This window comes from Pristis pectinata, chromosome 10 (assembly GCF_009764475.1).
Source record: "Pristis pectinata isolate sPriPec2 chromosome 10, sPriPec2.1.pri, whole genome shotgun sequence".
Classification (NCBI taxonomy): Eukaryota; Metazoa; Chordata; class Chondrichthyes; order Rhinopristiformes; family Pristidae; genus Pristis; species Pristis pectinata.
In genome coordinates, this window is record NC_067414.1 from 8037066 (window position 1) to 8054489 (window position 17424).

General features: G+C 46.0%; 1 protein-coding gene across 1 annotated transcript in view; it reads right to left on the reverse strand.

Annotated features, from left to right (window-relative positions):
- hmgcll1 (3-hydroxymethyl-3-methylglutaryl-CoA lyase-like 1) overlaps positions 1–17424 on the reverse strand; it is a 79315-nt gene that overhangs the window by 5075 nt on the left and 56816 nt on the right. Inside the window, 1 exon segment of the mRNA XM_052024415.1 lies at positions 8304–8429. Within this exon segment, the coding sequence (XP_051880375.1) occupies positions 8304–8429 (126 nt within the window).

Below are 17424 nucleotides of genomic sequence, written 5' to 3' on the forward strand. Positions count from 1 at the left end.
CGAATCAGACTAAAGGGGTGAAGAATTTAAAATCGGATCTGTGTTCAACCTGTGCTCACCACGCCTGCCCAGGTGACTGGGGAGAGATGTCACCAAAAATAACGTTGAGAGCATTTTCCACCGTTTTAAAGGATTCCATCGATCACTTGCTGGGATATCAGCAGGACATTGGATCATTCCCCACAAAAATTCTACTAAACGGTTCTCAAATGCTCTAAGCCAATGTGCAGGTTTACAACAACGACAGCAATAAGAAAAAGGCATTGCAATAAATTGTGACGTACCACACACCTAGAATCAGTTCAGTTCTGGTCGCCGCATTATAGGAAGGATATGGAGGCGTTGGAGAGGGTGCAGAGGAGATTTACCAGGATGCTGCCTGGATTAGAGCATATGGAATATGAGGAAAGACTTAAGGTGTTAGGGCTTTATTCACTGGAAAGGAGGAGGATGAGAGGAGACATGATAGAGGTATATAAAATATTGAGAGGAATAGATAGAGTAGACAGCCAGCGCCTCCTTCCCAGGGCACCAATGCTCAAGACGAGAGGGCATGGCTTTAAGGTTATGGGTGGGAGGTTCAGGGGAGATGTCAGGGGGAGGTTTTTCACCCAGAGAGTGGTTGGTGCATGGAATGCACTGCCTGGGGTGGTGGTGGAGGCAGGTACATTGGACAGGTTCAAGAGTTTTTTGGATAGGCATATGGAGCGATGTGAGATAGAGGGATATGCGGGAGGAAAGGGTTAGATAGTGTGAGGGTGGTTTGATGGACGGCACAACATGGTGGGCCGAAGGGCCTGTTTTGTGCTGTATGGTTCTATGGTTCTATGGTTCTATCTCTGGAATCTCCCCCAGCCCAACAGCCCTTGAGCTCTCCACACTCCTGTACCTTTTGATCAACCCAAACTTACATTAGATCATTACTGGCGATCATCCCTTCAGTACCTTGACCTGAACTTTCGAATTGTATCCCTAAACCTCCACAACTCTCCACCTACCTCAGAATCAGAATCAGAATCAAAATCAGATTTATTATCATTGACTTATATGACATGAAATGTGTTGCTTTGCGGCAGCAGTACAGTGCAAAGATATAAAATTATTATAAATTCCAAAATAAATAAATGGTGCAAGAAAAAGGAATAACGAGGTGGTGTTCATGGGTTCATGGACCATTCAGAAATCAGATGGCGGAGGGGAAGAAGCTGTTCCTGAATCATTGAGTGTGGGTCTTTAGGCTCTTGTACCACCTCCCCGATGGCAGTAATGAGAAGGGGGCATGTCCCGGGTGGTGAGGGTCCTTTCTGATGGATGCCACCTCTCCTCCTGAAGGGCACACCTTAATTCCCACCTCTTTCACTCCGCTTTTGGTTACTACTCTGAGACTTTTTTTTGTACCTTCCTTTCAAACTTCCCCTGAAGTGTTTTGGATGCTTAACTATACTAAAAGGCCAACAGAAAAAGAAATTGAAAAAGAAAATACTCAGTAGATCTGGTGAAATCTGTGGGGGGACAATCAAATAAATGTTTGTCTCTTTCCCTCTCCACAGATGCTAACGACCTTCCGAGGATGTTGCCGGGACTGGAGGGCTGGATTTATAAGGAGAGGCTGGACAGGCTGGGACTGTTTTCCTTGGAGCGAAGGAGGCTGAGGGGTGACCTTACGGAGGTTTATAAAATCGTGAGGGACATAGATAGGGAGAACGGCCACAGTTCTTTTCCCAGGGTAGGGGCATCCAAAACTAGAGGGCAGAGGTTCAAAGTGACAGGGGAAAGATTCGAAAGGGACTTGAGGAGCAACTTTTTCACCCAAAGGATGGCGGGTATATGGAACGAGCTACCAGAGGAAGTGGTAGAGACGGGTGCAATTACAACATATAAAAGACATTTGGACAGTTACAATACGGCACAACACAGGTCCTTCGGCCCACCATGAGGTGGTACAAGGTGTCTATCTGAGATAATCCCATTTGCCTGCGTTTGGCCCATATCCCTCTTAGCTCTTCTATCTATGTACCTGTCTAAATGTCTTTTAAACTGCCTCTGGCAGCTCGCTTCACAGATGTGAAAAAGTTGCCCCTCAGGCCTCTTTTAAATCTTTCCCCTCTCACCTTAAATCTATGCCCTGTAGTGTTAGACTCCCTTACTCTGGGAAAAAGACTGTAATCTGACACTTTATCTCTGTCTCTCGCGATTTCTATGAGGTCACCCCTCAGCCTCCGATGCTTCAGGGGAAAAGATCCCAGCCCATCCAGTCCCTCCCTATAACTCAAGCCTTTCAGTCTTGGTAACATCCTCGTGACTCTTGCCTGCACCCTTTCCAGCTGAGTGATATCTTTCCTATAGCAGGGCAGCCAGAACTGAACACAAACCAGAAATGTAATGTCCCAGTCAGACAAACTATCCTGAGGCAGGAGCTGTTCCACTGCATTTGACATGGTAAAAGTTGCAAACAGTCCGAGCAGTTACAAACTACCTCATGCCGTGGCTGACGGTTGTTAGGAATGAGGTCTCCAAGGATTAATAATTTAAGAGGGAGCTGAAAGACATTTGTGAGTGATTGAATTGGGAGTTAAAGTATGTTTCTGCTTCTAGAGGTTAGATCAATGGACTGAAGCTACCTGTGCTGCTTTGATATGTTCCTAGTTTACTGCTGGTCAGTCATGTGCTTCTGACATTGCCTGTGAATTCCTGACAAACAGATCTGCTCTTGCAAAGTTTGCAGACATCAAGAAACAAGATTTCTACATCCCCAATTAAGTTAAATGAGCAGCATATCAGAAAGGCTGTTCGCTTGAATTACACTTTTGCAACATGTGGAGCTGTATGTTAGAATGAAAGTTTATCTCAAACAGAACATTGGTAATCAGAGCCAGCGGCTCAGTTTACAGGAGCTTGGAGTTTCCTAACCTCCCCCCACGCCCCAGTAAGCAAGGATAATTCTTGGGGATGGTTAATGCGATGTGATTCAATTTTGCCTCCCAACTCGTAGTGCCCAAAGTGATTCCCAAAGGGAGGAAAGGAAAATGAGCAGCTCGTCATCTGCTTCCTTGCTCTTTCCAGTTCCGATGCTGTGGAGAAGACTGTCTGCTTAGCTTCACTGTACAAGATGCGAAGTAACAGGGAGATTAAGAAAAGGGAAAAGGATCCACCCTCAAACATTTCACTCGAAACGGAGTACAACCCTCAGAAAGGAGGAACTTATTTGATTGCTTTCCTCAATAAGCCATCCGTATTGATATTTACATATATTTAACCTGTGCTCATATTCCAATCTTTGTGAGGTTATCCCAGCACCAAATGCCCACATTATGGATTTGTGCCTCCTGCGGAGGGTGTAGTGGGAGGTAAACTACAGTTAGTACATCAGATACAAATAAAAAAAGACTAATGCTTAATTGGCAATACAACTCCGAATGCTCTCAGAAAGCTTATTTTGTTATACTTTTGTTTCTGAATCTCAGGAGTGCAAAATTAAATTTAAATAAATGTTTTTTTTCTATTTTTTTCTTGATTTGTAAAATCTTTGGAATGGGTAGAATGCAATTAGCTATTGAAAGCCAATCCCTATCGCAGTCGCGCTGATAAGACAACATATCAAACTACACATTACCACATTAAAATGTATGTGATAATGTGATAAGGTGCAATGAAATTATAGATTTATAGGACCTTGTACATTTACAGCAGAAGAGGAGGCCATTCAGTCTTTGCATCCACACTGGTCACACAATCATTACTCAGACTGAGCCCATTTCCCCAGCAGTACGTTATGATGCATCAAGTGTTAATCAACTCCATGATAGGGCTTCCGTCTTGAAATTCTCCTCAGTCTCCTCTGATCTACAGAAAACAACCCTGGCCTGGACAAGCTCTCCCCAAAACTGAATGCTTCCCCCTTCACCAACATCTTTTAAACTCTCCACTCTAGTGTCGTCATACCTTCCCTCTAGGGGTGTGAACATTGTTACGGAGAAGCAGCAATAATGAGGGGTTATACTGCAGTAGACACTTAATACAAATGAGAACCAGCTTCAAACTGTTTTCAAATGTAACCTATAAGTTTTAATTGGCTTTGAAATTACAAAGATGGCTTGAAAAATAAATATCACTGTCTGTGAAGAGAGCAGGTTACCAGTTCACAGTGGGAGATCACTTTAGAGATATGGAGGAGAGCCAATGTTGTTCCGTTGTTTAAGAAAAACTCTAAGAATAAGCCGAGGAATTATAGGCTGGTGAGCCTAACGTCAGTCATGGGTAAATTATTGTAAGGTAACCTAAGGGACAGGATATATGTATTTGGATAGACAGGGCCTAATTAGGGATTGTCAACACGGCTTTGTGCATGGTAGGTCATGTCCAACCAATCTAATAGAGTTTTTTGAGGAGGTTACCAGGAAGGTTGATGAAGGGAAGGCGGTGGACGTTGTCTACATGGACGTTAGCAAGGCCTTGGACAAAGTCCCTCATGGGAGGCTGCTCCAGAAGGTTAAGTCACTTGGCATTCAGGATGAAGTAGTCAATTGGATTCAACGGTGGCTTAGCGGGAGATGCCAGAGAGTGGTAGTAGATGGTTGTCTCTCTGACTGGAGGCCTGGAACTAGTGGTGTGCCGCAGGGATCGGTGTTGGGTCCGTTGTTGTTTATCATCTATATTAAATGATTTAGATGATAATGTGGTAAACTGGATCAGCAAATTTGCAGATGACAGCAAGATTGGCAGCATAGTGGACAGCGAGGAAGATTATCAAAGCTTGCAGAGTGATCTGGACCAGCTAGGAAAATGGCTGAAAAATGGCTGATAGAATTTAATGCAGACAAGTGTGAGGTGATGCACTTTGAGAGGACAAACCAGGGTAGGGTTGATGTGTGCGGTAGAACAGAGGGACCTGGGAATACAGATCCATAATTCCGTGAAAGTGGCATCGCAGGTAGACATGGTCGTAAAGAGAGCTTTTGACACATTGACCTTCATAAATCAGGGTATTGAGTACAGGAGTTGGGATGTTATGTTGAAGTTGTATAAGACATTGGTGAGCCAAACTTAGAGTATTGTATTCAGTTCTGGTCACCTACCGGCTGGAAAGATGTCAATAAGCTTGAAAGAGTGCAGAGCAAATTTACAGGGATGTTGCCGGGACTTGAGGACCTGAGTTTTAGGGAAAGGTTGAATAGGTTAGGACTATTCCCTGGAGCGCAGGAGAATGAGGAGAGATCTTATAGAGGTATACAAAATTATGAGGGGTATAGATAGGGTGAATGCATGCAGGCTTTTTCCCCTCAGGTTGGGTGAGACTAGAACTAGAGGTCATAGGTTTAGGGTGAAAGGTGAAATATTTAAGGGGAATCTGAGGGGGAACGCCTTCACTCAGAGGGTGCTGGGAGTGTGGAACGAGCTGCCAGCGGAAATGGTGGATGCGGGTTCAATTGTAACATTTAAGAGAAGTTTGGATAGGTACATGGATGGGAGAGGTATGGAGGGTCCGGGTGCAGGTAGATGGGACTAGGTATAAAACCAGGCTGGCATGGACTAGATGGGCCAAAGGGCCTGTTTCTGTACTGTAGTACTCTATGACTCTATATGGTTTGAAAACTGATATGACCACGAAGCATTCTTGTGTGCATTAGCCAAGTGGGCAGACAATAGAGCAATGTTAATTGGCCAATATCAAACCAGGCATCAGACATATTCAGCTGAGGTATTTTGCACTATTGTGACAGAGATTAAGGAAGATTCCAGACTGGTTATTGTGTCACTCAGCACATCAAACCTGGTTACAGTCGCATTTGTTACCTAGTCAACCCTCACAATACTGTAATAGAAGGCCTCAGAAGCTTTCAATAAAGGATGTGAACTATATGACACAATGTAAGTGTCTGATGATCTTGTCAGTTCAGATGTGTTCCCATTGTCAACATGTGTTTCCATGGAACCATGTGTCTACACTCAAAATATTGAAGTAAACTGTGCAATTGTGACTGTAGAAAATGTATTTAATCACCTGCTGTTATCTTTGAGCTTAAGGAGTATAAACGCTCAATATGCTTTAAGTTCAGGAGATCCCAGCACCAGGTTCTCCCACCAGTGTCTGCTAGGGCTAAATAGAGACCTGTTACATCTCTGTGTGGCACATTCAAAGTCACAACAACCAGAACTACATATGGTGCTCCAACTGGGGCCTAATCTTTGTTTTACTCATTAACCCCCTATGCTGTGCCTCAGCCAACAAAGGAAGATATGATATAGGCCCTTTAACCATCCTTCTCAACCTGCCCCGCTCTCTCTTAGGAACTGTCCTCAAGCAGTCCAAGATCCCGATGTGTCCCTGCAATGATAAAAGCCAAGAGTGATGCCTTCTCAACTGTGATGAGGAACTGGTGGTGAGCAAGGTTCTTGGAAGCTGGAAGATTAGCCCTATAAATCCAAAGTAAGCAAGGAGCATCTGTAACCAAGCTCAAGTACCCGAGATCGAACAGAGAGTCACTCAGTAGCAGTAAGAAATAATCATGTCAAGGGACATTTTGTTACGGGGTCCTCTTACAACTTTTCAGTGAAGCACATCATTTAGCATTTGCTGCTAGTTTTCAGTGAGAGTGCTGTGAAAGATATTGTAATGTTACTTACAGTGCTTCCTAATGGAGGAAAGCACTAGTCAAAAGGAAAAAATTACTGTGATCTGTAATTTAATGCCCTTAGTGCTAATGCAACAAATTTTGTAAGCTTCCAATAAAAACATAAGAAAAGATTAAGGAAAAAAACAATCCACTTAATGGAAGTTTAGTCATCTAAAACCCCAATTATTCCATAATAGTATCCATCTGCATTTTAGCTGGACAATGCTCAGAAATTCAGACACTACATCTTTACATCCAAGTGGTTAAGACCCTTAGCTCCCCAAATATGATGGAGGTTAGAGTTTCATAGAGGCATTATAGCGATAGAATCATAAAGTACAGGAACAGGCCCTTCGGCCCACTGAGTCTGTCTCACCCATCAAGCAGCCATTTGCACTAATTCCATTTTATTCTCTCCACATTCCCATCACCTCCACCCAGATTCTATCACTCACCTACACTGATAGCCAACTGAACTACCGACTCACACGTCTTTTATCACCTGGAGTCACAGGGAGGATGTGCAAACTCCACACAGACTGCACCAGAGGTCAGGATCGAACCTGGTCTCTGGCACCACAGACCCCAACCCTGGTAATTGAGTGTAAATTCAGGCCACTGGCATCATCACTGCAACCTATTGTCTACCTGTACTGCACTTTCCCTGTAACTGCAACACTATATTCTTCATTCTGTTTCCTTTTTACTACCTTGATGTAATTATGATCTGTCTGGATGGCATGCAGAACAAAGTTTTTCACTGCGTCTCGGTACATGTGACAATAGTATTTTTCCCAGGGTTGGGGAATCAGGAACTAGACGGCATAAGTTTAAGGTGAGAGGGGAGAGATTTAATAGGAACCTGAGGGGCAACTTTTTCACCCAGAGAATGGTCCGTATATGGAATGAGCTGCCAGAGGAAGTGGTTGAGGCAGGTACATTAACAACATTTGGTATTGGTATTGGTTTATTATTATCACTTGTACCGAGGTACAGTGAAGAACTTGCATACTGTTTGTACAGATCAATTCATTACACAGTGCAGTTACATTGAGTTAGTACAGAGCGCATTGATGTAGTACTAACAGGTAAAAACAATAACAGCACAGAGCAAAGTGTCACAGCTACAGAGAAGTGCATTGCAGGTAGACAATAAGGTGCAAGGCCACAACAAGGTAGATCGTGAGGTCAGAGTCCATCTCATCATATAAAGGGACCATTCAATAAGGTTCTTGGACAGGTACATGGATAGGAAAAGTTTAAAGGACTATGGGCAAATGGGACTAGCTTAGATGGGAATCTCATTCTGCGTGGACCAGTTGGGCCAAAGGACCCATGTCCATGCTGTATGACTCGATGACTCTAATAAACCAGTTACCAATGAAGCCCAGTATGCCGGGATGTTAGTAATCTAAATAGCTCCCAGCAGACATTGTCCAACTTCTGAACCTCAGTAGCTTTGCTTTTACTGCCCAATGCAGCCGATTGTTCCAAACACTCCAGTAACCCTCTGGCATGCTGGGTCTCCACCCAAGAACATTCCCTGTCCTTGTGACAGATCAGGAACATTGCTTCACTGAAGAGTTTTGCTCTCACTAATATTCCTCCTGACCACAATTCATAAAACAAAATTTGCTCTTTGTGAATTTTCTCAGAAGTCGTGGAGAAGTAATCTGAAAATCAACTTACAGTGTGAATCCCCAGACCAGTCAGCATATACACAACATCTTCTGTGGAAACATTGCCAGAGGCACCATCTGCGTAAGGGCAGCCACCAAGACCAGCGACAGAGCAATCCACCACACTGATTCCCATCTGTGTAAAGGAACAGAATACAAAATGTACTGTATTACTGTAGTATGAAAGGACAGGGGTCAGATGACAGTGACAACACTACTGACCCCCATGATCGGATGATAGCATTGCCTATCAGGTGGGAAGCTACACCACTGTCAATCAGGGGTCCGGCTCCACTCCACCCACTAAAGAGCACACCTGAGGACTGGCTCGTAACCGGCCTTTTGTTCTTGACCCTGAATCATTGGCTTGTTTCACCTGAGCGGGCTCCACCCCGCTACAGCCCTATAAAAGATGGTACACGTGGGCTCTCATCCTCTTTTCTGATTGCTGCTGGGGTCGAGACCACAGGTGAGAGGGTGCACTCCCACAGGGGTCTAGGAGCGTCCTGAGTAGATTCCCAGTAGCATAGAGCTATTGTTTGTCCCGATTCAGGGGGTCCAGACAACGTATTTGTTCGTTCCCTGATAGTTTGTACTAGTTCGTTGTGTGTGTGTGTGTGTGTGTGTGTGTGTGTGTGTGTGTGTGTGTGTGTGTGTGTGTGTGTGTGTGTGTGTGTGAACGTGTGTGCACTTCACCCCTGTTGCGACTCCCCCCACGTTTCGCGATCACCCTAGTGCGAGTGTGCAAGGGTGCATTTGTTCCTTAACATTCTGTTCCCGCGTCGGTCTTTGTGAATAAAATCCTTTTAAAGCACAAAGACTGTGTGTCCAGATACCTTTTATCTTTAGGATACCAAAAGAACCTTTCTCATAACAATTACTTATTGTTAAGATTATTTCCTGGGGTATTGGCATCATCAACAATACTTGTGATTGTAGCCTGCTGACCAAAGGTGGCATGATTTATTTACTTCTGCAACTTATAGCAAGATTTATGCCTTTATGCCTTTGCACTGTACTGCTGCCGCAAAACAACAAATTTCATGACGTGTCAGTGATAATAAACCTGATTCTGATTTTCCTCAAAGAAGAATATGACAGAGAAGTCCCCTCTACCACTGACCCCAGAGGTAGGTGCATAAGAAAGAGTAGCAGAGTTGGAGCACAGGGTTGGGGTACTGGTAATTGATTTATTATTGCTACGTGAACTGAGATACAGTGAAAAGCTTTTGTTTTGTGTGCCATCCAGATAGACCATTCCATACAAAAGTACATCAAGGCAGACACGGTAGTGTAGCGGTTAGCGTAACGCTATTACAGCACCAGCGACCCGGGTTCAATTCCGGCCACTGTCTGTAAGGAATTTGTACGTTCTCCCCGTGTCTGTGTGGGTTTCCTCCGGGTGCTCCGGTTTCCTCCCACGTTCCAAAGACGTACGGGTTAGGAAGTTGTGGGCATGCTATGTTGGCGCCAGAAGTGTGGCGACACTTGTGGGCTTGCCCCAGAACACTCTACGCAAAAGATGTATTTCACTGTGTGTTTCGATGTACATGTGACGAATAAAGATATCTTATATCTTATCTTAGTAAAAAGAATGCAGAATATAGTGTTGCAGTTACAGAGGAAGTGCACTGCAGGCAGACGATAAGGTGCAAGGGCCACATTGAGGTAGATTGGACAATCGGAGTTCAAAGAGTTCATTTCTTAGCGTGTGAGATATCCATTCAACGGTCTTATAACAATGGGATAGACGCTGTCCTTGAGCCTGGTGGTACGTGCTTTCAGGCTTTTGTATCTTCTATCCAATGAGGGGAGGAGAGAAAATGACCAGAGTAGGAGGAATCCTTAATTATGTTGTCTGCATTCCTGAGGCAGTGGGAAGTGAAAACGGGGAGTGCAGAACCTTGTTCTGATGGAAGGCCGTTCATCTCCCCACAGACAATGCCTGACCTGTTGTGCATTCCCAACACTTTCTTTAAGATTTCTTTATTAGTCACATGTGCATCGAAACACACAGTGAAATGCATCTTTTGCGTAGAGTGCTCTGGGGGCAGCCTGCATGTGTCGCCACGCTTCCGGCGCCAACATAGCACACCCACAACTTCCTAACCCGTACGCCTTTGGAATGTGGGAGGAAACCGGAGCACCCGGAGGAAACCCACGCAGACACGGGGAGAACGTACAAACTCCTTACAGACAGCGGCCGGAACTGAGCCCGGGTCGCTGGCGCAGTAAAGCGTTACGCTAACCGCTTTTAGGATTTCCAGCAGCTGCAAATATCACTGCCTGGAATATCGGGGATTTCTTCATAATTTGAACAGCATGAATGGAATCCCCCAGACTGCTCACCGCTGCCTGCATCGCTCAACCACTCACCCAGCTCGTGCATACCTCCCGGCCACTGATCGCTGAGATGCCTTTGGCCAACGCTCACTCAGGAACCAATGCAGGTTGCTCCACTTGTACCTACTTTGGGGCAGACTCAGCCAGGGACACCGGCTGGAAGAGGGGCAACAGATGAGGCATGGAAGCACTCCGAGTGGGTCCCCACCTCCATTTCAGCGCTGACTTCCACCACCTCACTGCAGCTGGCCAGGTCGATGGAGGTCACAGTTGCTTTGCGGAGTTGAATGTTAAAGTGTCCGCTGCCCTGTTAAAGGCTGCAGAAATGTTGGCTTTCAAAATCAGCACAGCCTTGCATTTTGCATCTTGTATGACGCTTCCCATCAAACGTCCTGGGCTCAGCAAGTATATTGAGTTGAACAGGGCTTGGGAGGAATAGTCTGCTCCCTGACGATTGATGATGTAGACTCTCAGCAACTGTCCCACCATAATCACTGTTGAGAAGTGCTTCACCTACTGAAATCCCAACGAACTACCTAACTAGATAAATCATGATCTACCTTGTTGTGACCTTGCACCTTACTGCACTGCACTTTCTCTGTAGCTGTGACACTTTACTCTGTACTGTTATTGTTTTTACCTGTACTACCTCAATGCACTCTGTACTAACTCAATGTAACTGCACTGTGTAATGAATTGACCCATACGATTGGTATGCAAGACAAATTTTTCACTGTATCTCAGTATAAGTGACAATAATAAACCAATACCATTACCAAACCAATGTGCGTTATCCGTAGATCCTTAGGAGAAAAGAAGCCTGTGACAGATCTACCCTTGTGTGTGCCTTCAGGCACATCCAAAGGTCCTGGGAGACAAAAGAAAGGAGGAATTGGACATATTGGTTGCAACCACTATCCTCAGGCTACTCACAGTTCAACCTTTGAGTGATGAGGAGGTGTACAGGAGCGAGAGATCGGCTGGTTGAGTGTTATTGCAACAACAACCTTGCACTCAATGTCAGCAAGACCAAGGAATTGACTGTGGACTTCAGGAAGGGGAAGTTGGGAGAACACACACCAGTCTTCATTGAGGGGTCAGCGGTGGAAAGGGTGAGCAGCTTCAAGTTCCCGGGTGTCAACATCTCAGAGGATCTATCCTGGGTCCAACACATTGATGCAATCATGAAGAAGGCACGCCAGTGCCTCTAATTCATTATGAGTTTGAGGAGATTTGGTCTGTCACCAAAGACTCTTGCAAATTTTTATAGATGTACGGTGGGGAGCATTCTGACTGGTTGCATCACCGCCTGGTATGGAGGCTCCAATGAGCAGGATCAAAAAAGGCTGCAGAGGGTTGTAGACTCAGCCAGCTCCATCACGGGCACAACCTTCCCCACCATCGAGGGCATCTTCAAGAGGCGATGCTTCAAGAAGGTGGCATCCATCATTTAGGACCCTCAGCATCTGGGACATGCCCTCTTCTCGTTACTACCATCGGGGAGGAGGTATAGGAGCCTGAAGACCCACACTCAACGTCTCAGGAACAGCTTCTTCCCCTCCGCCACCAGATTCCTGAACGGTCCATGAACCCATGAACATTACCTCGTTATTCCTCATTTGCACTCTTTATTTGTTTTTGTAACTTGTAGTAATTTTTCTGTCTTTATGACTTGCACTGTACTGCTGCTGCAAAACAACAAATTTCACGACATGTGTCAGTGATAATAAACCTGATTCTGATAAGATAAGGTCAGTATTTGGGTGCTAGAGCTGCTTGTATTTCTGGGAAGGATTTTCACTGTTACATAGCTCCAGAGTGTGTTCCCACTGAGATGGGCTTTCAATGTTAACGCTTGCAGTCCTCAACCTCTCCCTCGGCTTTCATGCCCTCTTCTCATGTGAAGACCCATGGGTGAAACGTTCACCTGCTGGTTGTAGTGCAGTTGGTGCGAGTGACCGTGACAAATGTTGCATGGGGACCGGGTTAAATGACAAAGGTGAAAAGATGTGTAGGAAGTGAAGGTTGGGAGTTGAGTGAGTGAGGAATGAAGGACACCAAGGAAAGTAATGACACCGATCAGTAAGTTAAACCATCGGGTGCAGGTGAATCCACAACCATATTTACTTGGTTAGGTCACTAAACTCTTCCCACTTCCTCAGAAGGCTAAGGACTGACGACCCTCACCAGTTTTTACTGACGTACCATAGAAAACATCCTGTTCGGATACATCACGGTTTGGTAGGGCAACTGCTCTGCCCAGGACCGCAAGAAATTGCAGAGAGTTGTGGACACGGCCCAGTCCATTGTGCAAACCAGCCTCCCCTCCACTGACTCTGTCTACACTTCCCACTGCCTCGGTAAAGCAGCCAACATAATCAAAGGCCCCTCCCACCCTGGACATTCTCTCTTCTTCCCCCCTCCCATCGGGCAGAAGATACAAAAGCTTGAAAGCATGTGCCGCCAGGCTCAAGGACAGCTTCTGTCCTGCTGTTATCAGACTCTTGAACGGATCTCTCATACCCTAAAGATGAACACAAACTCCCAATCTACCTTGTCATGACCCATGCACCTTATTGTCTACCTACACTGCACTTTCTCTGTAACTGTAACACTATATTCTGCATTCTGTTTTCTTTTTACTACCTCAATGTACTTATGTGTGGAATGATCTGTCTGGATGGCACACAAAAGCTTTTCACTGTATCTTGGTGCATGAGTACAATAATAAACCAATACTACTACCAATAAATACCAGAAGTGTGTGTGCTGGACACAACACTGCAGCAGCTAATCTCCCCAATTATATCATCTCAGTGAGAGCCGCAGGTTTCTTATTGCTATGGATGGTTACGTCTATCTTGGTCCTGACTGCATCTGCTAGTCACTCATTGTTAAATCTGGCTACCTGCCTTACTCTAATTCTACTATCCAACCCAAACATATCTCATAGCTTCAAATAACATAGTCTCCATTAGGACAATGAAGGCACACAAAATACATATGTCTGGTGGTGTGTCAGTTAAAGTTAAATCAACAGGGGATCATCCAGGTCCTGTTGCTGTCTCTAAACTGGGACTGGATCAGGCAGGAGCACCTTAAATCCTGCAGAGCAGGCAGTATTTTGTGTTCTGGGAACACCCAATGAAGCTGAGCCTCAGAACAACACAAACTAATTTTCTGGGCTAAGGTGTGTTGTGAATGATGTCCTCTCACACAGGCCTGATGTGGAAATGGTGTCAAAAGTGTAAGAATGTGTAAGACTGGCACAAAAGTGCATAAAATGATGAGGGGCATAGGTAGGGTGGACGAGCAATATCTTTTTCCCATTACTGAGCGATCCAATACCAGAGGGTATGCATTTAAGGTGAGAGGGGGTAGGTTCAGAGGAGACGTAAAGGGCAGGTTTTTTTACTGAGAGAGCGGTGGATGCCTGGAATGCGTTACCTGATAGGATGGTGGAGGCAAATTCATTGGGGGCTTTTAAGACGGGCTTGGAAGGTCACATGAATAAGAGGAAAATGGAGGGAGATGGGCATTCTGTAGGTAGGAGGGATTAGCTCGGTCGGCACAACATTATGGGCCAAAGGACCTGTTCTGTGCTGTACTGTTCTATGTTCTATATAATGAACTGCAGCCATTAAACTTCAGGTGTAGGGCCATTTGACTTTCAAATGGTCACAATCCATTTCACGCTGGGTCAGATGCACTTCTCGTACACGTGGAGCTTAAAAGCAGCAATGGGCGTCCGAATGTCTGCTCTTCGGCAAGATGGACGATTAATGAAGTAAAGGAGTTAATTTTGCCCTTTATGGAAAATGCAGCCGGTGGATTGAACCAAAGCTGGAATTGCTTGTCTGTCTGAAACCAGGCGTGAGGTCCCTCGGACTTTGGTGCCCGATTGGGTCAACCGGAACCTGCGCAAGTCGATCGGGACCACCACTCCCCCAGAGAGTGGTGCGGACCTGGAATACACTGTGGGAGAGAGTCGTGGAAGCAGAGTCGCTGGCAGCATTTAAGAAGTCTCGAGACAAGCGATTGAATTGCCGAGGCACAGAGGGCTTATGAATCAAGTGCCGGAAGGTGGGATTAATATGGATGGATGCCCCCTGGTTGGTATGGACATGTTGAGCCGAATGGACTGCTTCCATGCCGTAAGACTCTAATGTATTACACACTTTGAAGAAACTGGGACACACGATCACATTTTCACTTGGTGGATGTGAGACGCTCAAATATAACAGCAGATGGCAGTGTTAATTAACTGCAAACCTAACTGACGATGCAAGGAGCCCCGTATGTGATCCCATTCATGGTTTAACATCTTCTTTTCCTGTAGATATGTCCCGAACCATAACGTATATTTTAATACAGGGATCAGGATTTTCTCAACTGTACCAAATGTTACATGTACCCCATTCAAATGCCCAAAGCAATATTAACTCTAAGGAGACACAGGAGACTGCAGATGCTGCAATCTGGAGCAACAAACAATGCGCTGGAGGAACTCAGCGGGTCGAGCAGCATCTGTGGGGGGAAAGGGATTGTCGACATTTCAGGTCAAAACCCTGCATCAGGACTGAGAGTGGAGAGGGGAGGTGGCCGGTATGGAAAGGGGAGGGGGAGTGGCGAGGAAGGATTCTGTGGCGATTGGTAGACCATCTGCTACCTTACACCCCTCCACAGTCCCTCAATCACTCATCGTTTATCGGCATGGTACCATGTTCTTGCCCATTCACTCAGCGTCTCCATGTCCCCCTGAAGTCTCTCCACATCTTCCCCATGACTCACCATCCCCTATTCAATGATGCTGCTTGTGGATAGCTGGGGTCCACACACTGATCCCAGAGATACCCCACCAGTCACAGCCTGCCAACCTGAATACGATCCCTTTATTCCCACTCTTTGCTTTTAGTCCTTACTCAATTCTCAGTCCTTGTTTATTATTACAAGAAAGCTCACCAGCGCCTCTACTTCCTCAGGAGGCTAAAGAAATTCGGCAGGTCCCCTTTGACACTCACCAACTTTTATCGATGCACCATAGAAGGCATTCTATCTGGATGCATCACGGCTTGGTACGGCAACCGCTCTGCCCAGGAATGCAAGAAACTGCAGAGAGTTGTGGACGCAGCCCAGCACGTCACGGACACCAGCCTTCCCCCTGTGGACTCTGTCTATACCTCTCGCTGCCTAGGTGAAGCAGCCAGCATAATCAAAGACCCCTCCCACCCAGGTCATTTCTATCTTCTCTCTTCTTCCATCAGGCAGAAGATACAGGAGCCTGAGGGCACGTACCACCAGGCTCAAGGACAGCTTCTATCCCACTGTGATAAGACTATTGAATGGTTCCCTTATACGATGAGCTGGACTCTTGACCTCACAATCTACCTTGTTTGACCTTGCACCTTATTGTCTACCTGCACTGCACTTCCCTGTAGCTGTAACACTTTACTCTGTATTCTGTTATTGTTTCTACCCTGTACTACTTCAATGCACTGTGTAATGAATTGATGTGTATGAATGGTATGCAAGACAAGTTTTTCACTGTACCTCAATACATGTAACAATAATAAACCAATTCCAATACCAATACCAAAAATGTGCACTCACCTTGTTGAACAACCTTCTGTGTGGGAGCTTACTGAAACCTTCTGAAGACCCAACTACACACCTACTGTGTGTCCCCTTACTGGTCACATCCTCAAAGAATTCCAGTGTACTCGGCATCAGAATTGTCCTTTCATCAATCAATGCTGACTCTGCTCAAACCCATTCTTTCTTGCCAGGTGTTCCGTTATTACAAGCTTCATTGCACAGAGCAACAGCACCTCATATACCGCCTGGGCAGTCTCCAACCTGCCGGCACGATCGACAAATTCTCAACTCCTGGTAACTGCTCCCCCTCAGTCCCTTTCCCCCTTTCCTCTTTTCTCTCTCGTCCTGATCCACGGCCCCCATCCCCCTACTTCCTACCCCTCCCACACCCCCCCCATCTGCCCATCACCCGCACACTCCTTCCACTGGGTCCCCTCCCTCCCCCACTCTTCCCATCCGCCCTCCCCACCTTAAAGTTGGTTCCAAGCTCCACCTTCCCCTCTTATCAGATTCCATCATCTTCAGCCCTTTGTCACTTCCACCTCTCGCCTCCCAGCTCCTGACATCATTCCCACTCTCCCCCCCCTCCCTCACCTGCCTACCACCTCCCCTCACCTGGATCCACCTATCACCCTCCACCCCTTCCCCCCCCCCACCTCTTTATACTAGCCACCTCCCCTCTATCTTTCAATCTAGATGAAGGGTCTCAACATGAAACGTCAACTGTCCATTTCCCTCCATAGATGCTGCCTGACCTGTTGAGTTCCTCCAGTGCTTTGTGTGTTGCTCCAGATTCCAGCATCTGCAGTCTCTTGTGTTTTCATCACACACTCTTTCTTTTCCCTGTCAGGCTAACAGGTTACTAGCTCCCAGTTTTGTCCCTGCATCCTTTCTTAAACATATGGGGTCATATTTGCTAGCTTCCAATCCACAGGGAGAATTCTAAGATCCATACAATTTTGCAGTTCACTATCTCAGTTCTCAAAATCGTCCACAGAGCCGCTGTCCCAGATTCAATCCCAACCTCGGACTCTGTCTGTGGGGACTTTGCACGTTCTCCCTGTGACCGTGTGGGTCTCCTGCGGGTGCTCCGGTTTCCTCCCGCATCCCAATGATGTTGGGGTTGGTGCGCTAATTGACCGCTGTAAATTGCCCCTAGTGTGTGGGGGAGTGGCAGAATCTGGGGGGGGGGG